Source organism: Sitophilus oryzae, unplaced genomic scaffold (genome assembly GCF_002938485.1).
Source record: "Sitophilus oryzae breed Bouriz unplaced genomic scaffold, Soryzae_2.0 scaffold_882_pilon_pilon, whole genome shotgun sequence".
In the NCBI taxonomy this organism is placed as follows: Eukaryota; Metazoa; Arthropoda; class Insecta; order Coleoptera; family Curculionidae; genus Sitophilus; species Sitophilus oryzae.
In genome coordinates, this window is record NW_022147508.1 from 1,519,996 (window position 1) to 1,546,319 (window position 26,324).

At 32.6% G+C, this 26,324-nt stretch overlaps 1 protein-coding gene across 2 annotated transcripts in view; it reads right to left on the reverse strand.

Moving 5' to 3' along the window:
- Nucleotides 1-20,127, reverse strand: part of LOC115890528 (GTPase-activating protein) — a 57,027-nt gene extending 36,900 nt beyond the window's left edge. For both annotated transcript variants that reach the window (XM_030910774.1, XM_030910773.1), the window contains exons 1-3: nt 19,759-20,127; nt 19,423-19,543; nt 18,715-19,323 (exon numbers count right to left, since the gene is read on the reverse strand). In XM_030910774.1, the coding sequence (XP_030766634.1) occupies nt 18,715-19,323; nt 19,423-19,543; nt 19,759-19,813 (785 nt within the window). In that variant the 5' untranslated portion in view covers nt 19,814-20,127. The remainder of the gene's footprint in view (nt 1-18,714; nt 19,324-19,422; nt 19,544-19,758) is intronic.
- Nucleotides 20,128-26,324: the final 6,197 nt, after the last annotated feature.

Consider the following 26,324-nt stretch of genomic DNA (forward strand, 5'->3'; position numbering starts at 1 on the left):
CCCAGAGTAGGAGGATTTTATTATCTTTGCCTAATTTATTCAGCTTCTCTAGGCATTCTTTGACTAACTTCGAATTGATGGTTACTGAGATGATCGCTTTTAAGGCTGCTTGACTATCGGATAAGATTTTAAGTTATTTCTTGTTTCCGATAGTTCCTATATGAGTTGTACGCATCTTTCCATAGCCTAGATTTCTGAAGGACGATGGAGTAGATGCCTATTGGTTGGGAGTATTTAGTTTTCGACCTAAATACTCCTATCCCTGTCCCTGCTTTGGTTTTGAACGCATCAGTATACCACGTTATGATTTGGTCTTTCACCTGCTGAGCAAACCTTTCCCTCTTCCAATCCTTTTTATTGCTCAATACTACAGTGAGGTGTTAATCAAAGTTATTCTACATTCTTGGTATGTCATCCACTGGGACTTGGAGGAGTAAAATTTTCCTTTTGAGGGTGTTCGAAGCTGCTGAGCTGACAATTCTTCCAGTACTGTTTTCGTTAATGACCATTCTAATCATTATCGCATTGACATACCGACGACAATGTGCAGTGGTGTTAGGTCTAGAATGACCTCCATTGATGTACTTGGCCATGTTCCCATGGCTCCTTTGATGCAAAGTCGGGCCAGTCCCTGTACTTTGTACGGTTTTGCCTTGCTGTACGTTGTTCTAGTTTTGTATACCAAGTAACTGCTCCATAGGTAATCATGGGTCTTACTATCATAGTAATGAATGAATGTGTTTTTGCTGCGTACTTATATTAAATTATCTTAACGTAGATAATTTTTAATATAAGTACGTACCAAAAATCCATCTCAGTCACCCACAATCACCTGCAATCGTAATCAATCATTTGTATCGTATGCAATCATTTAAAATCATTATGCAATGACAATGCAATCCTCATCCTGCAATAACGAGAGCAATCACGTCGCAATTGCCGGATTGTGCTCAAAATCGCAGCAATAGCAGTAAATAATGAGGATTCTCGCAATACTGTACCGAAATTTTGAGAAGAAATTAACCCTTCGACAAGTTCATTCGTTCATTTTAGAATACTGCAATAATTAGAAAATATAACAAAAGCCTTGTTACTAATACATAGATCTGTGGTGTGAACACAAATGATCAATATCCAAATGCATAAGAAAAAAATGTCCAGCAGGAAACGATAAAAAAGGAATATAGCTCGAGGTTTATTTTTGGCCGGCTTAGCGACTGCTGCCGTTATTTTTCTTGATGCCGATTCGGGAATATAGGAGGATATCCGGATGTAATTAGTATGGAGTTTTTGCAGAAATAAAAAGATTAAGATGTCAGCGTCATACACCGAACGCATTTACTTACACAAATTAACTTAAAGCTAATACTTAAGCCTAACTATAGTCTGCTTCAGGAAAGACCATTGCATCACACAGAGTATTCAAATGAATTCAGAAGTGAACGCGTATGAATTAAGAAGTATCGGTAATAAATTCATTCTATCGTCCAGGCTTTGTTGAAAGAGATAAAGTCTGTCAAATAAGAGAATACATGACTATACAGGGTCCGAACTGTATTCCGGAAACTTCGGCAGCATATTCTGCAGATAAAAATAAGTAAAAAAGTTCGTATAAATGTATGTCCTAAAATGCTTAGTTTCTGAGATACAGGCTGTAGAAGTTTCAATTTTATTTCGATTTTTTCCAAATAATTTCTGAAGTACTTAACGTCAATATTTAGCTGAAAATTGGTGTCAGGAAGTTTTTTGACGTGAGAAATTTGATTTTGATGTCAATATGGCTCCTATTTGTAGAGGGCGCCACCAACATATTTTTCAACTGGTTTGAAGAGTAATAACTTTTCGCCCGTACTAAAACTATACTGAGTAAAAAAATATACATTTACGACGTTTTTTACTTAAAAAAGGTCTCTTGGTAAAAATTGCTACGAGTAAAAGTTCTTGAGATATTTGGAGTCGAAATTATAAAATTATCAATACCTGTCATCATTGACATAAATTAAACATGTTGACCTCGATGTTGACTAAATAGTTATAAGACTGAAATCATAAATTTGAAATGTTTTGTGCCAAAAGTTCAACAGAAACTGTTCTATCATCATTTTTTCGAAGAAAAACTTATGATTAATTTAAAAAAATAAAAAGTTTTTTCCCAAATTTATCATTTTAGTCAAGCAATTATCTACTCAACATGTTTATTTCTTTTTTTGACAATATTGTTTTTTGGTAATAATTCTGTCATTTATTGGCAATAAATGACATGCATTAAAACGGTTGCTCGTAGCGATTTTTACCAAGAGACATTTTTGACGTAAAAAATCACGGAAATGTATAGTTTTTCCCAGAGTAGTTTTATACAGGTACGGACGAAAAGTTATCGCTCTTCAAAATAGTTAAACCACATGTAGATGGCGCCCCCTATCAATAGGAGTCATATTGACATCAAAATCAAATTTCTTCTGTCAAAAAACTCCCAGATACCAATTTTCATCCAAATATTGACGTTACTACACAAATTATTTGGAAAACTTCGAAATAAAAATGAAACTTCTACACCCTGTATCTCAAAAACTAAGCATTTTAGGACATACATTTATAAGAACATTTTTTACTAATTTTTATCTGCGGAATATGCTGCCGAAATTTCCAGAATACAGTTCCGACCACCCTGTATAATAGCACAAGAGCGCAAACGCAGAAAAAAAAATCAATTTGCAGCTTTGTTTTGTTTACTTTTATTTTGAATATAGATTAGAGTTACTACCATAAAACATTCCCACCAAAAATACAACTTGACTATACCTAATATCTTAGTAAAACAACGATAAATGAAAATTGTAATACTAAAAACCAAAAACCTAATATATTTATATTATAATGATTTTTAAATCGTGTAGTTTAAAATTCCAGAACAAATATGGCTTTTTGAAATTAGACTGCCTGGAAACGTTCTATCTCTTTTTAATCTTTCTATAACTAGCGTTAATGTTTGACAAGTTTTATGTCAAAGGATTAGATTGACCTCGCTAAAATTAATATTATTATCATTCCTCAGCTGTCTTTGACACCGTTTTTTTTTCATCACACGTGTGACACGTTATTATCTGGGGTATTATTTAACTTTCAGTTCTTTATTGACGTTTTTGGTTTAATTAGTTCTTGCAAAGCAAACGGATGACATCTTAGAAAAGCTAAAGCAATCTCTTTCTATGAATAATAATACGTATTATTTCCTGTTTTAATTAAACGATTGTTAAGGACAATGTGGGAAATCCTACATCCGAAGCAATTATAGAAACCGCATCGCATAAATTTTACTGGTTTTCAGCTAACAGCTTCCCGTTGTAATTATCTACTTTCCTCACTTGCATCTTAATAGATCTCTTTTTTTCACCAACATAAACTGGTTATAAAATAAAAACTTTAGTTTGCTCTCTGCTTAAATTTAAGCAGACTTTTAGCATTCGCTAATAATAGTGAACTTTTTACTAATAAACAGTACCTACTTAAATGTTCACTTTTATTGTGCCATGAACTTTTGTAGGATGTAGAATGTTTAGGAGGGGAGTTAATCACCGCGACCTTACAGATCTACTGTATATATAGTAGTGTATGTTCCCCTCTCTTGAGTTGCAACGAGTTATAACTCATCATACAGTCTCAGGGCTTTAACAAAAAAGGCCAGCTCTCCATCCTCGACATCAGCCTTACCAAAGTTCATTGCACGAAGGGTCGTCGCCTCGGCGCACTCAGTGATAAGGTGTTCTGGTGTTTCCTCATTTTCCTCACAGAATCTGCATTCGTCGTTGTTTCTCAGCTTCAGCCTACTGAGGAGACAGTGTCCTGTTAGAAACCCCGTGACAATCCGAAGATTTTTACTTAAATCAAGGAAAACCTATGATTTTTCTCGGTCGTAAGTTCTGAAGAACTTTTTCGAGTGTCTTAGACCGTTGGACCGTTGGAGGACACCCATTAGGAATGAAGTCTTCCAGATTCTTCAGTTCTGCTTTCAGTTGGTTCCCGCTTGGAAAACGGGAGGGTTCTGGTTCAGTTAGTGGTGTTCGCTCCTTTTCTAGCTAGATCGTTTGCTTTTTCACTGCCTTCTATCCCTTGTTGTACAGGCACCCAGAGTAGGAGGAATTCATTTTCTTTGCCTAATTTGTTGAGCTTCTCTAGGCATTCTCTGACCAACTTCGAATTGATGGTTACTGCGTTACAGCCCCGATCGCGTTTAGTACTGCCAGTAAAAGTAATGAACTTTTACTGGCACAGTGTTCGCAAACCAGTGAATGTGTGCTTTTATTATCTACTAATTGTTACAAGTTAAATCCTGAACAGTAAGAATCAATTTTCAATGTAAAAAATATATTTATCAATATTTGAATAGGTCGGAGTTAGGGTTTCCAAACCGGGATCTCGGGATCCCGGTGTATGTTTAACCTCGATATCTCGATATTAAATCCCGGGATCCCAAAAATCTCGAAAAATGTAAATACTCAATTTAAAATGATTCAACTTTGTACACTTTAGTCTTTCAAAGATCATATTTTATTTATACTAATCAAAATATCAGCTCTGTTGATAATGAAACAGAACGTCAATACTTATAAGTTAATTTCCATGTTTGCTATTTTTTTGCTACAAGAATAGATTTTTTTAAATTAATACTAAATATGAATGTTACTTTGTTCTGTCAATTTTAATAAAGCTCTTTTTTCATTTTTTGTTTGATGTAGCTGTATTTTTAGTAAGTATTTTTTTAGATTAAATTTCTCATTCTGACAGGCAAACCCGGGATCCCGATTCCAAAAATTGGAAACCCTAGTCCGAATAGTGTTAAATTATATAAGATGGAATAAATCACTTATTAAAAAATATACCTAACTCTGAATTTGGAGACACAGTAAATCCAATCGTAATACAATAAGTAAAATAGTATAATGTTTTATTAGGAGTAAAAATGACACTTTTTGTAACGTGGCTGTACGTTTGACGGACGAACGTTAGCGAGTCCGACATACAGCCGAGGTAAAAAAAAGTATTTTTTTCAAACGTCAGAGAAGTATTAATTTTTGCGACGTGATTGACAATATAAAGTCATTAACGCCTATGCATAAAAGTGAAGCATTTTTACGCCAAAAGTACGAAAATATATTATTAAACTGACATAAAGTGTCAAATTCAACGAGCGTAACCATAGTTTGTCGATATATAATTACAGACAAGGTATTACTTTTAAATATTTATATATTATTTGGAACGCTTGAAATTGTTTAAAAAAATGCAATTGTTTAAAAAGTTGCATGTAAAAAAATAGTATTTTCTATTTGGAGTAAAAATGACTTTCAAACGTACAGCTTCGTCGCAAAAAGTGTCATTTTTACTCCTAATAAAACAATATACTATTATTAATATATAGAAAAAACGTTCTAAAAATATACCCTAATAAATAGCGAGACCTGGTCATAAAACTCCCATAAATAATTCATGGCAATCCATTCATCGATGCTAGGCGCAACACGCCGGCACACACACACAGACCTAGAAAACCTTGAGAGCGACTCCTTCACCTACAAAATCCGGCGACCCGCAGGTAAATCAATCGATAGTAGTCCAATTAAAAGCCCATTCATTGTTTGACGACTAGCGTGGGTGCGTTTTCATTCCTACTTTTTTTCTCTACGTCAGAATATCATCGGATATATTCAAATAGAAACTTAGATCATCAATAAGATTAAGCTACTTTTAATATCTACTGTAGTCAAGTTGTATCTTTGGTGGAAAAGTTTTGAAATAGTTTCTAATTATTGCAGTAGTATGAACTTGTCGAACGGTTAACTTCTCAAAATTTGGGACACCGAATCCAAATCTGATGTTTGCGAACATAATTTCGAGATGGAACATTAAATGAAATGCATAAAAGCGTTTCACAAGTTTTACACTTTTTTGAGTTTTCTTGCCTAGAAAAAGGATGTGATCTATATTTGATACCAATTAAACTTTTAGTCACGTAATCGAGGACGCAATTTTTAAATTCATTGTTGCCAACCATGGACATATTTGGCGTCGGGCTGACTAACTGAAATTTAAATTTACCGCTGGGGTTTCAGGTGGTAGCTCTGCGACAAAAAATGTCAAATTGGAACAACGGGAAAGTGCTAGTAATGGCCCTTTATTGTTCCTTAAGTGCATTTAAGAAGGTGAGTTTTGTTGATGTAAATACAATAAACTGTTTATATATTTATAATTAATTTATTTTTGTTTCCTAAAATGTTTTGATTAAAAGAAAATATGTAAAAGTGGGCAACGTTGTGCCGCTCAAGATTATTGTGACTAAAGGTTTATTTGATATGGCTATATAAAAAAAGTCTCTCTATACAGTGTGTTGGACAACAGTAGCTCCTAGAACAAAAAAAAACTTAGGAATTTTGTTTAAATACAAGCCTAAAGTATATTTGGAGGTATATTTATTTCAGGAAAATATTTTAACTTCTACAGGGTGGCTCAAAAAAGTGAGTGTATCGGGATGATTTTTTTAAATGAAAAAGAAATTGAAATCTTAAAAGATAGAACAAAAAATTGTTCATCTTTTAAGAAACCTTTCCGGAGCTCACTAAAAAAATCATCAAATTTACTGCCGCCAGAAAAGCGTGCTCGTTGAAAACAACAAACTTTAATCTGTAGATCTAGACCACGATTGAGATCGAACTAGAAACATTCAAAATAAAAGTTGTAATCAAGGTAAATCAATTGATTATATTACACAGAAAAAATACCTCACAATATCCTTAATGTAACCAATGTATCGTGTAGGCTTAACAACATTCTTGAACATGATGTTAAATCATAAGCATAAACAAACCCACTGTACAAGAATTTTCCAAAGAAAATGATTAAGAAATTATTATCAACTAATCACAAGAGATGATAAGAAGTTTAGTAATTACTGTCGAAAAAAAGGTAAATGTTCACAATGAAATTGATACAATATTAATGATATTATATTATAAGTTATCGAAAATAAAGGCAAGGTGATAAGAATCAAAAACAGTTTAATTGCTATCAATTAGACAAAAAAATCAAGATGTGTAACGGCTTAAAATAAAATATACAATATTTTCTATGTAAGAATATACCTAACATAAAACGATAAATGTCAAATTAGTTGAAACCCCTTTAAAAATTTTTATAATTACCAAAGAAACTGTTTATTTTTAAACTATTTATGAATTAAGGCAAACCGATTAAATTTAATTCACTGTTAACTACAATTTGCGTGGGCGCTTTAATATTAAAATGTTTTCTTTTGCGTCAAATTATTCGCTAACAAATTTTGATGAGAATTTAATATTATGCTATGACGGCTACTTACGTCATCTTACTGCCCGTAAAGTCCGTACTTAATTATATAAAAACCAATGATTTAGTCATTGATAAAAACAAATAACAAATGCAATGCTCGTTATGTCAATTTAATATTTAATTTGGTCTAGCTATTTCATCATCATTTTCAGCTTATTCAACCACTTAATAAATAATAATAAAAAGAAATAATAAGAAACTTAGTAATTACTGCCGAAAAAAGGTAAATTTTCACAATGAAATTGATATATTAATGATATTATACATATTATAAGTTATCGAAAATAAAGGCAAGGTGACAAGAATCAAAAATATCCCTGCTAATTTCCTAATATCATGGTCCCACCTCAAGTTCGGTCTTCTTCTAGGTGTCATAATTCCTCGTGGGTACCATGCTGTAATTTTTGTAGTTCATCTGTTATCCGTTCTCCTTGCCAGGTGTCCTGCCCATTGCCATTTGAGGGATTTGACTGTGTGGATGACTATTACCTGGATCTTTTGTCGTATCCACTCTATTCTTTTACGGTCTTTCTTGGTTATTCCCAGCATCTTTCGGTCCATTGAACGTTGTGCGACCTGCAGTTTCCTTATAATGTCCGTTTTAAGTGTCCAGGTTCCGCATGCATAGGTCATGACTAGTAGTACACATTGGTCGATTGTTTTCTTCTTTAGATAGAGTGGCAGTCTAGATATGAATATGATTGAGTTTCTTCCATAATTCTTCTGTTGATTTCTGGTAGTAGAGATCCCGAGCTGTGTGTATTCTTCTACTAAGACTTCTCTAACTTATTTCCAGCGTTGTTATTTATTAGAATGTCTTTTCTTTCCACTAGTTCGTTGTACATTACTTACAGTTTTTGCTAAATTCGTTTTGAGACCCACTTTATTGCTGACTGTATTTAGTTCATTAATTTGTGCTTGTAGTTCTTCAGGACTATTGGCAATTAGGACTATGTCATCAGCATGGATATCATGGATAAGATTGCCCATCTATTTTTAATCATTTGTTGGTCCAGTCCAGTTGACGGAAGATTTCTTCTAATGTTGCTGTAAACAGCTTTGGGGATATCGCGTCTCCCTGTCATGTCGTACTCCTTTGCCAGTTGGGAACTCTGGCTAGACCCCCAGCTTGGGAAGCTGGGTGAATTAGAGTAACAAACTTTTCGATATCATGTCATCATTGTCATCTAACCGAACTTCTGACATGTTTAAAGGGCATTTTTGTAACTTATACCGATGGAAGTTCGCGTTTCTTGCGAATTGTTTGGTGCACCCTGTACAAGAATATAAACTTATAGAAAAATATTACAACTAAATAAATAAAATAGCATTCATATATTCACTTAAACAGGAAATAGCCATCTTATCCGATAGTTAGCAGTACGAAAAGCGACCAACTCTGTAACCATCAATTCGCAGTTGGTCAAAGAATGCCTAGAGAAGCTGAACAAATTAGGTAAAGAAAATAAAGTCCTCCTATTCTTAGTGCCCGCTCACCAAGGGATAGAAGGCAATGACAACGCAAACGATCTAGCTAGAAAAGGAGCGAACACTCCACTAAATGGACTAGAACCGTTCTGCTTTCTAGGTGGAAACCAGCTTAAAGAAGAACTAAAGAACCTGGAGGACTCCATCCGTAACCTGGAATGGGAATCCTCGGGACACTGTCTCCTCAACAAACACCTCAGCAGATTGAAGCTGAGAAACAACGGCGACTGCACTTTGTGGGGAAAATGGGGAAACACCAGAACACATTGTCACTGAGTGCGCCGAGACGACAACCGTTCATGCCAGAAACTTTGGTACGGCTGATGTCGAAGATGGAGAGCTGGCCTCTGTGGAGCTGCCTCAGATACTGGCTTTTGTCAAAGATATGATACTGTATGATGAGTTATAAGTTATAACCCGTTATAACTCAAGAAAGGGGAACACACAATAGATCTGTAAGGTCGCAGTGGTTAACCCCCTCCTAAATATTCTACATATACATTACATATACACTTTATTGAAAATTTCTACTATAAAAAATTAAAAATAAATATGCAAAAAAATAAGTAGTATTGAGAAAGCAATTGTCTTTATATTTTCCCACGGTACATCCAGTTCAAACTAAACGATCGCATTACTGTTTGGTAATACATAAACATATGCAGAATATCGTATGAAACGTTCTGTACATACTCACATTATTCCTAGAATTTCCAACTAGTCAGCAGACATTTTCATTCAGTAATTCGTTTATCGGAAAAGTACCGACGCAGATGGCAATAAACCTAGTGAGTAACAGCTTTGCGAGAAAAAATAGTTCCTTGTTTCTTTTTCATTATTACTTATTGCTATTGTATGATTTAATATGGAAAAAGCGTGGGCGATGAGATTGAAGTAAGTCCTACGCACACAAAATAGAACATAAGGTAGGTTTATTACTTACTCATTTATAATAAGTAAACATTTATGATATACATGTCTGCTAAAGACGATTTTAAGACAGAAAATTGGTAGGTACTCGGGTAGGTATAAAAATCATCTCATATAAAAGTAAAGAACTCTTAAATAATGAAAAAAATATAGCAAGTATATAAACGATCCTTCTGATCGCTGCCCTGACGAACATATTTTTGATAAATGTCATTGTTGCATATTTACTAGTAATTAACCCAGTTATTTAAAATTAATCAAAAATTTAACTAATAACAATAATTAGATGTTTATTTCTATGATACTAAGGCAAAACCCGACCATTTCCCATTTGATACAATTATTAGTCGGCCAATTATTTTGGTGTAGAACTAATATCTATACTAATATATAAAATCCTTAAGTGACTGACATACTCATTAATCACGATCCTGCTCAAACCACTCAACGTAAGAAGCTCAATTTTGGCATGCAGGTTGATTCTAGGGTGTAGAGGTTCGATAAGAAAGGATTTTTCGAAATTCCAGTTCCAAGAGGGTGAAACCACCCCTCACATATTACAATATTTTTTATTTAAAAAACGGTCAAGTTTCCGAAAAACGCTTAAACACGTATATTTTATTTTGTTTTTTTTTACATATTTTAAGATTTTCTAAAAATGTATACAGGGTGTTTCGAAAAATCTGGTCATTGATTAATCACGATCCTGCTTAAAGCGCTTGACGTAAAAAGCTGATTTTTGGAAAACAGATTGACTCTAGGGTGTAGAGGTTCGGTAAGAAGGGATTTTTCGAAACTCGAATTCTAAGGGGGCGAAACTATCCCTCAAATATTAAAATATTTTTTATTTATAAACCGGTGAGTTTTTCGGAAAACTCTTAAACATGTATATTTTATTTTGTTGTTTTACATATTTCAAGAATTTTTATAAATTCATACAGGGTGTTTCATAAAATATGACCATTGGGTAATCATGATTCTGCTTAAACTGCTTGACGTTTAAAGCTGATTTTTGGCAAACGGATTGACTGTGAGGTGTAGAGGTTTGATAAGGAGGGGTTTCTCGAATCTCAAATTCCAAGAGGGTAAAAACGCCCCTCAAATATTACAATATTTGTTATTTAAAAAACGGTTAGTCTTTCGGTAAAACGCTTGGACAAGCATAATTTATTTGGTTTTTTTACATATTTTGAAATTTTTTAAAAAATCATACAGGGTGTTCCAAAAAGTTGGGTAATTTCTTAACCACGATTCTGCTTAAACTGCTTGACATAAAAAGCTTATTTTTGACAAACGGATTTTTCGAAAGTCAAATTCCAACGAGATGAAACTACCCCTCAAATATTAACAAGTTATATAATAATATCGCCTTAGTATTGTTTTTTCTCATGCTGACATAAATGTGAGAAAATTTTATCCAGTTTGTATGTTAATGAAAATTCTTGCTTTGCTTTATTATCACCATTACAAATGATTAATTCGACGCGAACGAAGTCGCTGGTACACGCTAGTACTCTTATAAAGCTGCGCACACATGCGACTAAATAGTCGGCCGATCGGCTCCATAAGAAAAAAATTGAGAAAAAAATATAATATCTTCATTTTTGCAACAAAATAGTCGGTCGCCTATATTGCATGTGAGCGTAGCTTAAACAGATACTTGTAACTTGCAAGCAAGATTAGCGTTGTCGTTCTATCACGTCAATATGATCAGTGGAAGCTCTATTGGACTCCTGGGAGATCCTCCTCTGAAGACATCATCATCAAAGTCACCAGTCAGCATTGTCACTCAAAGGTTGTACGTTTACTAACCTCACGCTAAGTCTAACTTTACTTAAACGTTTCCTTACACTATGCCTCAGCGCTATTTTGGATTGAAAAGATGTTAAGAAAAAAGGTCTTAACTATAATTGAGACCCAAGTGTGTCATTAAAAATATTAAGGCATTTTTCGACAAAATGGGAAGCAAAAACACCTTAATGAAATATAGTTTCACCTTCGGATTCATCTTAAAGGCGGGATGACCGGATGACACAGTCAAAGTTATTTCGACCAAGTACACTTGGATGCTGCCATATAACTACTTATAATAATGATGCACGGGTCTCAGTTGCATTCCTTTTCATGTTTATGTGGTATAAAAAAACTACTTATTTGTTCAAAATTATCGTGTTAATTTATTGCAAATAGTATTTTCTCGACTATTGCATAAAATTTTAAAGAAAGAAATGCTGAATCATAAGTATAATTAAAAAATAAAAATTTTCGTCAAAGAATACATTTGCATTAAATTACTAAAAATACTACTTATTTATAGATTTTCTATGTAGAAAATGCCATCTAGTAAAATCTGTTAAAAAACTGCAAGACCTCGAAGTCTTGCAACAAGACCAAGACCTACAGTATGTCCCCGGATTGTCTTTACAAGAGGAAAAACTTTTTTATTAGTCTGACATTTTGAGAATAATCCATTCTTCATAAAAATTTTTGTTTGTTCCAAAATGGTTAATCCCGTTTATACTTTTTCAAATTTCCGTACCCTTTTAGAGAAAATTTAAAATAAACAAGAAAAACTTGAAAATATTGTTCAATTATTCCTAAAAATCAAAACCCGTTTCTATGGTAATATAACTTTGTTTTCATTCTTTGATAGATTGTTATTCATAGAATTTTAAATAAAGTAATATTTTTGTTGTTTTAAAATGTTAAAGAAGCACAAAGTGTATTTAGTTCAATGCCAACGAAAGGGTATGAACGTTATCGCTAAATATGATACTTTATAACAGCAAAGAATATGATGTTAATCAAAACTAATAACTATCTATCAAAAAATGAAATCAAATTGATATTACCATAGAAACGCCTTTTAATTTTTAGGACTTTTAGGAAAAAAATTTACCATATTTTCATATTTTTCTTAAATTTCTCTAAAACGGTATGGAAATTTGGAAAAGTCTCGGGAAAAGTATATAAACGCGATTAACCATTTTAGAACAAGCAAAAATTTTTATGAACAATGCATTTTTCTCAAAATGTCAATAATAAAAAACTGTAGACACCCAAAATCCCATTCAAATCGGAATAAGGGTTCTTAAAATATTTGAAATATTTCTTTTTTAAGTTTAATGCCCTCTAGCGGACAATCGAAGCAATTTTGTATAGAGGTAAGTAAATTGTGTCGAATGAACTTATTTTGATTCCAAAAATACGTACTAATCTCGGTACTAATTCTATGTCCAGGGAATCTTGGGACACCCTGTATACATTTAGAAAACAATAATGAAAAAGTGGTATGCGAATGTAGTTAACAAATAAAAATATAGACTGGACCCTGCAAGACCAAAACTACTTATTTACTGCAATACCAAGACCAAAGGAGTTATGGTCTGATTATTGCATTTGCTCATCATTTGATAGTTCATGTATAAACAAGAAACACCACAGTTACATTGTAACTGTGGTGTTCCATTTTTATACATTAATTTATATATTTCTGTTTTATTGTGCATTATTGTTTTATTTACCTACCAGTAGACACGTTTCTATACACTTGTGTGTTCTTAATTAAAATCAAGTTTATTTAAATCATTGCACCCTGCCGTTTACCCTGTACCACTTTTCACTGACGCTATTTTATTCAACTGAAGCCTCTATGCAGAAATCAGTGAAGAAATCCCTCCAGAAATCTTAAAATTTTTGCTTGGATTTAGCTACATGCTGTTCGGAAATAATATAGTTGCTATATTTTAGTCTGCTTTTCCAGTTCCCATTGAACTGTGACCTGTTCAGAAAATATTAAAAGAAAAAACGTAAATTAGTAATTTGTAGCACGGTCGACAGCCCACGGGGAATGCAAAAAATCGATTTCAACGCGCCTACAACATCTGAATGAGCATAGCAATAAAGGAAGACGCCAAAACAAAGCACAATGGTTCAATTACAATATACCCATTGTTGCTAGTTTAATGAAGATGTTAAATACAACTTGATATACATACATAGTATTGTCACAGCCTGTCTTTATCTAGTCTTCACGACCGCAATTTCCCCGGTTGTTAAATAAAACTAATTTGTTAATCAAATTTTATATTAACTATAATTTAATCGATTATTATTTATATTTATTATACACATAAACATAAATTGCATTTATTTCAGAGTTTTTTCCATTTGCCTCGAGATTTGGCACATGTGAAGGGCACTCGAGATTTGGCACATTTATACACATTGTAAAGTATGATAGAAAAAAAAGACGTCCAGTTGGCTTGGAAATTAACTGGGAAATGAGCATCGATGACATTTCCCATATACTTTTACACAGGGTTGGCAAATATCATGATATTTATAAAAAATATCAAATATCGGATATATATCAAGTTTTGATATTTATTTTTGTTTTTATTTTTTATGTGTAAAACTGCGTTTAGTACTCGAAAATTAACAGATATAGTAGACAGTATAGGTTAGTACCATAGAAAATTTTTTAGATACGGTAGTAAGTAGTTTCGAAAAATATAATAATATACAGGGTGTTCTATTTAAAATAACAAGGATACTACCACTTTTAGTATAAAACGGCAACTCTGTAATGCTGAAAGTAATTTAGATAGATGGAGCAGTTGCCTTTATGCAAAAATCCAAATTTTCAAAAAAATCCTATCACCGGTCCGCCATAAACGTCTGACGTGCCATGGCCGTGAATCATCCTGTATATCTGAGCGAGGCTGAGTAATAATGTCTGGCAGGTGAAAAATTGGATAAAAATTATTGAAACCATTGCCATTATTTTCGAAGTCCTAAAAATTTGTCAGATGATAGTTTATATTTTATAATTACAGCTGCAAATAGTTTAACAATGGCTCATGTGGAACATCCCGAAAGCCTTGCCAGACTCATACAACGCTCGTAAGGCACGCTAAATTCGGCATGTTCAATTATACAGATGATTGTTGTTATCCCTATATGGAAAATTTGCTATATTGAAAATCACGAATTTGCAGAGCCTGAAAAATTTTCGCATCTAAAAATAGGAAATGTACGATCTGGCTTGTGAGTCTAGCGAGGCTTTTATCATTGTAAATGACAGCCAGACGTGTATTCTCTATGAAATTATAGTATTATTTATCATGTGACAAAAATTTTGTAATTTTTTCACTTTCAAGATGCCGCCAGATTCATTTCGTAAATCTGCAAGACTTGCTTCTGATTTTAGTTTATAATAGTTTTCCAATGATACGTTAAATTTCAAGCATGGGAAAATAAAGGTTATTTATTTTAAAAATCTGTAAACTTTTTTCATCCTCAAATTTCAGCCAGACTGACTTTCCACCACTTGGGATGTGCCTGTCTGTTATTTCCAATAATAAAATGATTCACTTTAATAAATGTCAAATATTTATGACTGGAAAAATAAGTGGACTTTTTTTATTTTATTTATAAAACCCGAGATAAAACGCATCCGAAAATTTTAGCCAAACTCACAAATTGTCAATTTATATTACTTACCATCCGAAAAACTATTTTATATTCACCCACTAGGATATAGTGGGCTATAAGTATATTCATCCACTGGGAAAATAAGTACAAAAGAATTTCACTGCCTCCTGGACTATTAAGTTTAATGAAAAATGCGAGGAAAAATGATAAAAATAAAATACCCTGGAAAATACCTGTAAACAGAAAAGTTTAATCATCAAAATGACAATTTTCTAGATCACTGATTCAAACAGTAGGTAACATTTTTGCACTTTAAACGCGCGTTTGCGAATTTGAAATTAATTTCGATCTAAAATGTATACCAAAATTTTTGGGATAATTAAGTAGTTAGAAATAATATACTTTTAATCATATACACCCTTGTTAGTTATGCCTTTTGTTATCTATTAACATCAACAAAATAACCTTGGCTAACGTCGCCTATTGGAATGTTTCTCGGTATTTTTATTTCAAACTGGTTACTTAATCTGAAAGATGGTGCATGTCATATGGCTTTCACGCAACTTCCTGCTGGTATCGGATTTCCTATTGCCGTTCTCTACATCCAGTAAAAAAGGTTTTCGTTTGAAAACTACCAACCGCACGTCGGTTTTCTAAGAAACCGCTACTTTCCTGCGATGAGTACAAGGGAAAAAATCTGCGGTTCAAAAAAATGCTCCCAAGTCAAAAACTGCCGATGAATTTAGTTGTGTGGTGGTGTCACGTGTCACCTAAGCCAGCTACTCGCATGATGCAAATCTGCCTCCATAAATTGGTTAGTTGACTGTTCAGTCGATTCTCTGTTTTTATTTGCGTTAATAGTAATATTGCTTAACCATTTTAACAAATAAAGCGCTAATAACAATATGCTAAACCATTTTTTTGGTGGCTTAACAAAACCTTTATGTTATTTCACAAAAGATCGCCAAGACCAAAAAGAGCGAAACCAATGCAATAAGATCACGCTATAAGCAACAAAAATATAAAAAAGTCTTGGTCGGCGTGAGATTTGAACCACGGACCATTCGCTCACGAAGCGATAGCCTCAACCACGGAGCCACAGGTCCTCTTGCAAAATGCTTATAGGTAGGCATTACTTTCCGCCAATATGAACGACGTCACAATATCTATTAACGGCATTTTAGTAGGCTACCGTTTAACGGCTGTTTAAGTACATCGTTTTAAAAATATAGAGAGTTCTACAGGGTGTCACCAAAAAAAATACACATCAAAGTTGTGTTTTTTGTAATGGAAACCCTATATTAAAATTTGATTTTGGGATTCTAGGAGAAAAATTAAGGTGAGTTTTATTAGAGAAGTATATGGCTAAAATGTAAAGTTTTTGACTTATTTAACAATTTCTAAGAATAAAGAACAAACTTAAATTTTCAATAAATGCTACCTGAATTACCTATAATTATCCTAAATTATAATATTAATTTATCCGGTATAGAGTATTATGTAGTTAAAATAACTATTGTACTTTAAATCAAATTAAAATTTGACCCGAAAAGTTATACAGGGTGAGAGAAAATTAATATTGAATACTGATCACATTTAAAAGCAATTTACTCCTTTATTTTAAATAGAACACCTGGTATATTATTCCAATACTCAATGGAGAATTCATATACATATCTTCAAAATACTATTAAGGTTGCCTGCCCTTTAAACAACGATTTTTCTAGATATTTTCATTTTTATGATTTTACTTCAGTAGATCTTTATTATTTGATAAATCTAGGTGGCTGTGATATGCCTTATGTTAATTTTAATCAAAATTAATGCATGTAGAGTAAAATATTCAACGACAATAAAAAGATAAACGCTCGGATACCGAATCGGATACACGTTTAAAATATATTTTAATTATTACATAATTGAAACTAGATATAAACGTATAATTATGTAGGTAACAAAAATTAGTTAGATGAAATCAAATGCTCAAAATTATTCCCATTCCTGTTCGCGGCATAAAATATATACTCTTTGCATGTTAAGAGATATATATATTATGTGAAGTTCTACTTCGAAAAGCAGCCACAATTAATTCTTTCATGTTGTCAACATGTTGGTCGAGTTTTGAAAACACTGTCTTTTAACATATCCAGATAAAAAAAAGTCCAGACTAGATAAATCAAGAGCATTTAAATATTCTATTAATTAGTCAATGGCGTCAATGCACACTGCAGCCCCCAACTAATAGAATCATATCAATTTTCTCTGATATACCTAGGATACTAATACCGGCACTAAGACATATCACCAGCCACCTAGATAAAGATCTACTGTCACTAGATCATAAAAATAAAAATATCTAGAAAAATCTTTGTTTGAGGGGTAGGCAACCCACAGGGAATTCTCTATTGAATATCGGAATAATATACTGGATGTTACATTTAAAATAAACGAGTAACTTGCATTTAAATGTGACCAATGTTCAATATTAATTTTGTCGCACCCTGTATAACTTTTTGGGCCAAGTTTTAATTTAATTTAGAGCACAATGGTTGTTTTAACTACATATTAGACTATACCGGGTAAATTCCAGTTTAGGTAGCTTTTATTGATATTTAAAATTTGTTCTTCACTTTTAGAAAAAGTTAAATATGTCAACCAAACCAAAAAACACCTTACATTTTAGCCATATACTTCTCTAATGCAACTCGTCTTTATTTTTCTCCTAGAATCCAAAAATTAATTAATATATGTACATACATATAGGGTGTTCTATTACAAAAAACACAACTTTGATGTGTAACATTTTTTGTGATCCCCTATAGAATTCTCTATATTTTTAAAAAATGCTCTAAATCCACCTACATATTTATGCTTACAAAATTTCAGTTCAATACAAGCTGTAGTTCTCCTTGCAGCCTCCGCGTCGTATGAGAGGCGCCACCCTGTATGTTGGCGATCTTTTGTGAAATAACATAAAGGCACCAAAAAACCTACCCTTTTTTTTCATATCATAATCATCATACGGTAGATACCGTATAAACGAAAAAAAAACGGCGTGCAGTTGGCTTGAAATTGACAATCAATTACTTTCCCCATATAATTTTACATATAAAATGACAGCAATCTTCATTTCATAGTCATCGCTGACGCCGTTTTTTTTCATCGTATTTTATCTGTGTAGTGTTATAGAATGATAATATAAACTAGGATATTTAAAAATGCTGCAATATAAGGTATAGTGTTATAGAATTTTCTTTTGTCCTTTTAACATGTTTAAATACAGTTTAGGTAGGTTATGTCAATAGCTGTGATCTCTGATATTATTTGTAATACTAACATCTTACATACTATAAAAGCTTGACTAAAATCACAGCAATTTGTCCTATTTTATAAATATACTAGCTCAAATAAAAGTTAGTCTGTGAAGTGAGAAAATAAATTGCACTGTAGGCATACTAAACTATATTCTGGGCATTTTCAAAACATACAAAAACTTACCAAGCTTTTCGATGAGCAGCATTCTGCTGCTGATGGCCCCTGAGCTGCACTTTAACTTCTCCCAAAAACACATCATCACTCATTCCCGGGGTATCATGCCATATTGACACCAAGAGTTCACAAACTTCCGAATCACCATCACTATCTTCACATGAGTTAAATGAAAACTCCTCCTCAAACTGAGGATTAGTAGTTTTTTTACGCACCTTAGTTCTTTTTGAAAGACGTTTACCGTTTGTATATGTTACACAGACTAACGCGTAAGGATCACAAGCCCCATTCTTTAATGTTAAATCCAAGCACTCCGAAACTTTCACAAACAATTTTTTGGTGTTGGTTGAAAAACTCAAATTTTTGTTTCTTGCAAATATATGTTCAAACCGAATTTCAATATTCGCTTTTCCCTGCACTTCGCTATCCGCATCCACTGCTTTGATTGAAAACCAATGATCTTTATTATTGTAGGAAGCAAGGTGTTCTCTTCGAATAGCTACCTTGCCCAAAACTTTATCCTGTTTGTTGTTTTGTCGGTCTCTGTCAAAAACGTAGATGGAAATAAATCGGAAATCACGAGGCACATCAAACTGGAACTCCTCTCCAAAAAATGGGCTGTTGAAGGAAAAAAATAGGTTTAGTACCACTGTATTTAGTTAATTAGATATATGTAATAAAAAGGCTTAATTTATGTAGGTTATACGTTATACGTGCCTCAGAGATTGATGTACCGTGGATGTCCGGAATATTTCTTCCTGATCTAGAGATAGAGTACAGTAAACATCTCTTTGTGTGGAAGATCCATGGCTTCTTGTGGGTAAATTCTTGGCTTCGCCTTAAAAGACATTGGTATATGAAAATAAACTGTTATCAAATAACAAATTCATTAGTTTGATTCATAAAATCTTACCACCTGCAGTGAGCCAACCTCAAAATGTCAACAATGCTTAGCATCGCTATCGACAAAGGCCAGTCATTGGCGCATGGCTTTACTATTTATCTTTATGGATAAACTAATAAATGTACTAATAAAACAACACATTAACTTACCTATTTTAATTTTTAGCCGTTCGACTAATCTCACTTTGTATGTTTCGGCCGCCATGTTTGATTTTACTTCATGATCAAAAAAAAAATGAATGGATTTGACGTGAACAAATGAACGACCGACCGAGCAGAACGACGGCGCGACAGAGACAGAAAGAGCGGCAGCAAACCTACGCGTTTCTCGTTTTTACGGACTACGAAAAAGTTAAAAGGCTTGGCCACTTCCTATGTCGCAACTCTGCATTTTTTTCATCACGTTTCTTACCGTCCTTTTGTCGATTTGTCCGGTAACCGTGCCCGAAAAAATGAATAATATCCGTAATGGCAAGGGACAAACAAGGATCGGTTGTGTCGCGCGAGGGCGCGATCGAATTTAAAGGTTCGCATTTGTTTCATGAATGGAAGCGAAAATGGTGACGTATGCTTACGACACTCTGCATGTGGATATCATGGGCGGAGGTAGTGGGTGTTTAGTTAATATATTCTCTAATTTTAAAATTTACCATTTAGTCCTAAATCTTAAATTAGAGAAACGGAAATTACAAATAATTATTTTGATATTAAAATTCAACAAGAAAGTTGTGATATAATTTAATAAAGGGATTTATATAATAATTTATTACATATACCTATTCCTTTTGGGCTCAAAAATGATTGCAAAAATTGCGTCAAGTTGGGTTGAATGTTTCGATAAATGATATTCCTCATGCATATACCGTATAATAAAATAAAACGGTGTCAAAGACGGTTGGGGTATGACAATCATTGATAATTTTGGCAATGATAAAAGTCAACCTCTAGAAATTCTTTATTATAATTGACAAAGAACTTCAAACGTCAAAAATTAACACTAATTATACATAGAAAGATTAAAAAAAATCGAATTTTAAACTACAGCAGTTAAACATCATTTTAATTCAAAATGAAAATAAATGACAACCTCTTAAGTCCAGTTAGTTTATTAGTTTAAGTTAGCAGAAAGCGCAATTAAAAAATAAAGAAGAGTACGAGCCAAGTAAAAATGAAGTGTAGAACTGACATAGCCAAAATTATCATCGATTGTTATTTCGCAGGCGTCGTTGACGCCGTTTTTTTTTCGATCGTATGGTATAATTTTACATATAAAATGACAACGATTAATATTAGTAGAATAGTAGGTATAATTAACAGTTTTGTAAAAATCTTATTTTAAACTTCTATTGTTATTAAATAAAGTACTCTATGATTAAATAGGTTTTATGATTATAAGTAGGCTGTGAGTTTCACAGTTAACAAATGATTAATGTAACTCAAACTCAGTTTTCATTCATTTGAAGTCAGTCAGTCATTTTTACTTCGAATAGAATAGTCTATTTTTTACATAGCCACAAATAAGTTTTTAAACAATTTCCAACGTTCCAAATAATATAAAAATTATAAAAATATAAAAATATTTAAAAGTCATACTTTGTATGTAATTATATATCGAGAAACTATGGTTACGCTCATTAAATTTGAGGTCAGTTTAATAATATATTTTCGTACTTTTATGCTTAGGCGTCAAAGTGCTTTACTTTTATGCCGAGGCGTTAAAATGACTTTTTTATATTGTCAATCACGTCGCAAAAATTAATACCTTTGTGACGTTTGAAAAAAAAACAAATATATTAAAATAATTGAAGTTTACATTTATTACTTTATGTTAAATTCTTATACCTAGTTAAAAAAAGTGAAAACTTAAAAAGTGAAAATGGTAGAACAATAATCAAAAACGAAATAAGATTGTGGTTTATGCTCATAAAATTTAATTTACCCGTTTTACCATTTGGTTTTAAAAAGCACAGAAAACTAAATCAAAAATCTCTTATCCTTACATTAAAAAAAATATTCTGTTAAGCATTTTGTATAATACCGTATGATCGAAAAAAAACGGCATCTAGTTGGCTTGTAAATGAACATCGATGATATTCCCCATATAATTTTACATATTATAAATGACAACGATCATCATTTCTTAGCCATCGCTGACACCGTTTATTTCTGTATTAGAAAATAATTTGATTCTAACTAACATACATATATGTCAGTTTCACAAAATAATTATTTTTATTTATCTATTACCTACCTTAATTGTAGAGATACTTTAAAACATTAAATAAACCAGAAAATAGATGGCATAAAGAATTTCTAATCTAATGAAATGGCTAGTTTGCAATTTCATAGCGTTTTTTCATATCATTCAGTTTTAAGCATTTGGTCGAGAAGGACTAACATGTAGGGCTAAACGATGAATGTCTGTTAAACCTATCCAGATTAGTACAGTCATTTGGGAGTTTTACCTAGCAAGTGTATTGGGAGTTTTGAAAATGGGTAATTTTACAGATTTCGATTTGCCCTTCCCGAATTCTAACATCGTTACATCATATTACTGCAACTGGCGCAGCCATATAGGTAAATTTGCGCCCAAAATCAGTTTTTTGACAATATCTTTTTTTACACTCATTTTACGATAAAAACATTTATATACAAATAAATGAGACTAGAGGCAATTTCTTACAATTTATGTAACAAGCTCTTTTTATTTCAAGAAATCTATATTTGGGGGTACTAGGGCCACAAAATGATGTACTCTAAATGCGTTTTGGTCAAAAAAATCTTTTTTCTGAGCAAGGTAAAAGGTACTTTCTAACTTTGAGGTAGAGTAAGCGGCGCGTTTTTTGTTATCGTAGCCTTTCTGTATCCACCAGGTTCCCTGACATCCTCTTGGTATTTGTAAGGTTTGTTGCAATTTTTTTCTTTTTCTGGTTTGAGAATGTATATGTTTGGAGGCGTATATGGAGTCGTCAAATGAAGATCTACATCTCTTGTATATAAATGTTTTTATCGTAAAATAAAGAAAATAGATATTGCCAAAAAGTGCTTTTAAGCGCCACTTTTACAATATGGCAGCGCGAGCGGTAAGGATACGAGGTGGCAAAGTTAAAATTCCGAAAGAACATATCGAAATCTATAAACTTTTCGTGTAACCTTTGTTAGAATCAAATGACTGTACTATACCGGGTGGTGCATCGTCGTTGGAAACATCGGAAATTACATGCAAATTTGAAACTGTCCAAATATTGGTGTTCCTGCTAATTTTATAGTTAAGTTGTACATAGGTTTTTTAAAGGTCTGCCTATTCTGAATTCACATAAAAAATTTGTACAATTCTGGACAAGCCGATTTTAAGTAATTTAAGAAAAACTGCATCTATTTTTGAATTAAAACTGAACAAGTAACGATATAAAACCAGTCAAATGTCAACAGACCTTAAGTTGTCAATCTACGATTTTATCATTGTTAAATGTAATTTGTTGTGCTCTCTATACCACTATAGTACCTACCTTAGTGTCCCCGAAATGTATGTAATCCCGAAATGTTAATTTATATCTGGTTCGAATGGGACAAAAATCTAACGTTTAGAAAATACAATTTAACATTGACAAAATTATAGGATGAAAACTTAAGATATGTACGCATTTGCCAGGTTTTGCATTGCTACCTGTTTAGTTTTAATTCCCAAATAGATGCAGTTTTTCTTAAATTTCTTAAATTTTTTTTATGTGAATTCAGAATAGGCAGACCTTTAAAAAACCTATTTACAACTTGTAATTATTATAGGTGACTGCCATAAGACTGCCAATAACTGCCAGCGACTACCAAGAAAATGTACACGTAATTCCAATAGTGAGACACCCCTCGCAGACTTATAAAAACCTATTTACAACTTTACTGAAAAATTAACAGGAGAGCCCATATCCTGGACAGTTTTAAATTTGCATGCGATTTCCTATGTTTCCAACGACCATGCACCACCCGGTATATGTTTTATTAAAAATTAACATAAAAACGGTCAAAAATTAGTAATTAATTTAGTTTTTAGACAAAGATCTATTTTCTCGTTTCCATTTAAATACCACTTTTTGACATATTATTATGCCAATTTTTAATGCAATATATATGGCTCCTATGACTTCATTTTTTCGATGGATTAAAGTTTCGATACATATTATGGCTTAAAGATGCCAAAATAAAACTTCAATTTCATTTATTTTTTTTTCAATCGAACACGGGAATTAGGATATGTAATTTCCGATGTAATTGTATAATACATTCCATAACACTAATTTTATTAACTTAAAGTATCAACATAAAAAATATGTAAAATAATTTTCTCATAAAAAATCGCTCGGACGCTACTGCTAGACTATAGTCATCTATACGCATTCGCCAACCGCAATGAATGAACGAAAATCGGTGTGTTCATCCATTACTAAATTTTTAATAATTCTTTCCCATTCATGGATTTTATTATTGCACGAATGATATGATAGTGAAATGTTTACCGTAGTAGGAAATAAATCGTTGATAATAATATAGTGATGTTAGTGGCAGATTTCTTTACTCGTATAATAGGTAGCTAGGTAATACGGTAGTACTAGTTACAATACCTACTGTTTGACCAGCGGATCTGTAGCTACGGAAGGAATGCGAGAAAAAAAAATCGATATTGCCACGTTTATCTATAAAATTGCAAAATTGCCAGACATGAACTATAAATTTAATATATTTTTATTATATATAATGTGTTTAGCATATATTCTGACGTATATTACTAAGGAATTTTAACGTGTTCATATTGTTCGATGTTTTATTTAATAACTTATTTCTTTCTTCTATTCTGTAATCTTCCTATTATGAAAGTTGAAGATTTTCAACGATATCATTGGCAAACCGGCATCGCCGCGCATGGCCGCCTATTCATCGAACACATTGGCGAGTGTCACAGGATTTGTTAACACCGGTTGCCATGGCTTTTACGCCTTTCCTATTCGCTTGCTTTATCCCCAACTTCACGGTCTCTTCTGAAAAGAGTAGGAATATTGAATACTATTGAAATATCCAGTGGCGGTGTCATTTTTTTGATCATTATTACTTTATTTCATTATTTTATACCGGTTATCCTAAACTTTATTCCTATATTTTTAGTATATTTGATAGTTAAGTTGTGTTTTATTGTTTTGTTATCTTGTTATAATGTTTTTCGTTCGTAGTTTTTAATTATTAATATCAAGTTTGATCGTATATTTGTGTTTTAAAACGAATAAATTTGTTAAGGGTAAGACGCTACATAGTCAGACAAGAGAAATAATAGCTAATTTATATAGGTAAGTTAATAATAACGTGGATGAAATCTCATTTGGTGTATTTCCTTGTGTTCATAATAGGGTTTGCGATGAAGAAGCTACAGAGAGTTCGCTTGAGTTGCCGCTTAAACGTAAACTTGAGCGGATATTTCTTTATACCGGAGTTAGCGTATCGGCTATAAAAAAATTCACACAGAAGATAAAAAAAAGGCTGAAAACTAACCCCGATAAAATGATATCCTCTCTGGAAAGAAACGACCACGTGAGACTGCTGTCGAAAAGCTCAACGACTTTTTCGAAGTGGTCAGGAATTTGATAAATAGATTTTATCTCGAATTCAAACTCGTCCCCACAATTAGAAAGCTTTTGCAAAAATTGCAGGAAGAATCGAATTTTCCTTTTGCAGGGAAACGCTTAGGGGGTTATTAAAATCAAATGAATTTTTTTGGCGTAAATGTTAAAATAACAGATAAATATTAATGGAGCGGCCCATTATATTGCAGAGAGAGATATAAATATATATACGCGAAATTCGAAAATATAGCCAAGTATTATCTATTTGGATGTAACATATGGGTAGACAATGACCTAACCTTTAAAAACTGCTGGCGGAGCGATACCATATCTGGTGTAATAGGCAATATCAGATCTACTGATGAGTAAAATTATGTTTTGTTTGCGCTTCCAAAGTTAACTATTTTCAAGATTTTTTTTTGCTGGAAATAGTTATATCTAAAATTATGTATTATAGAAAAAAATATAGTTAGTACAGATATATAAATAAATATACCTCAAGACTCAGTCTTGATCATCTGCTGATGGCAGACATGGTTAGCGAAACGTGCGTCCAGTGTAAAATTAAAGTGTTTCGGTGTATTGTACTGATTTAGTGTTTTATTTTGCTGTAACACCAAAGGCTCCAACCCCAGCTGTAATTATTTTCTATTATATTAACAACACAATAATAAATGATTCAAAATATTTAAGGGAGCTTTTAATGCTTTTAGTGTTTATCTGCTAACTCAACAGTAACGATTCAACAGCATAAAGTTTTTTGAAAAAAATTATTAATCTGAGTATTATATTTATGATACACATTATTTTCATATAACACCGTACGCCCATGCCTATTTTATGAATGAAATTGGGCGTGTTTTGTTTACAACTGCGTTCCCCTGCCGATACCCCGTAGCTACAGATCCGTTGGTCACACTATACTACCGATACCGATAAGTAGGTATAATATTTGTAGGTATAATACTAGTTGATAGGGAAGTTTACACCAACAAATGATTTTTTGTCCCTATTCGACCGGAGAATTTTTGTTGAATATCCACAGGAAATTGATAATGTTAAGGCAAACAAACCAGATATGAACATCTTGATATGTTTGAGTTGTGTTGT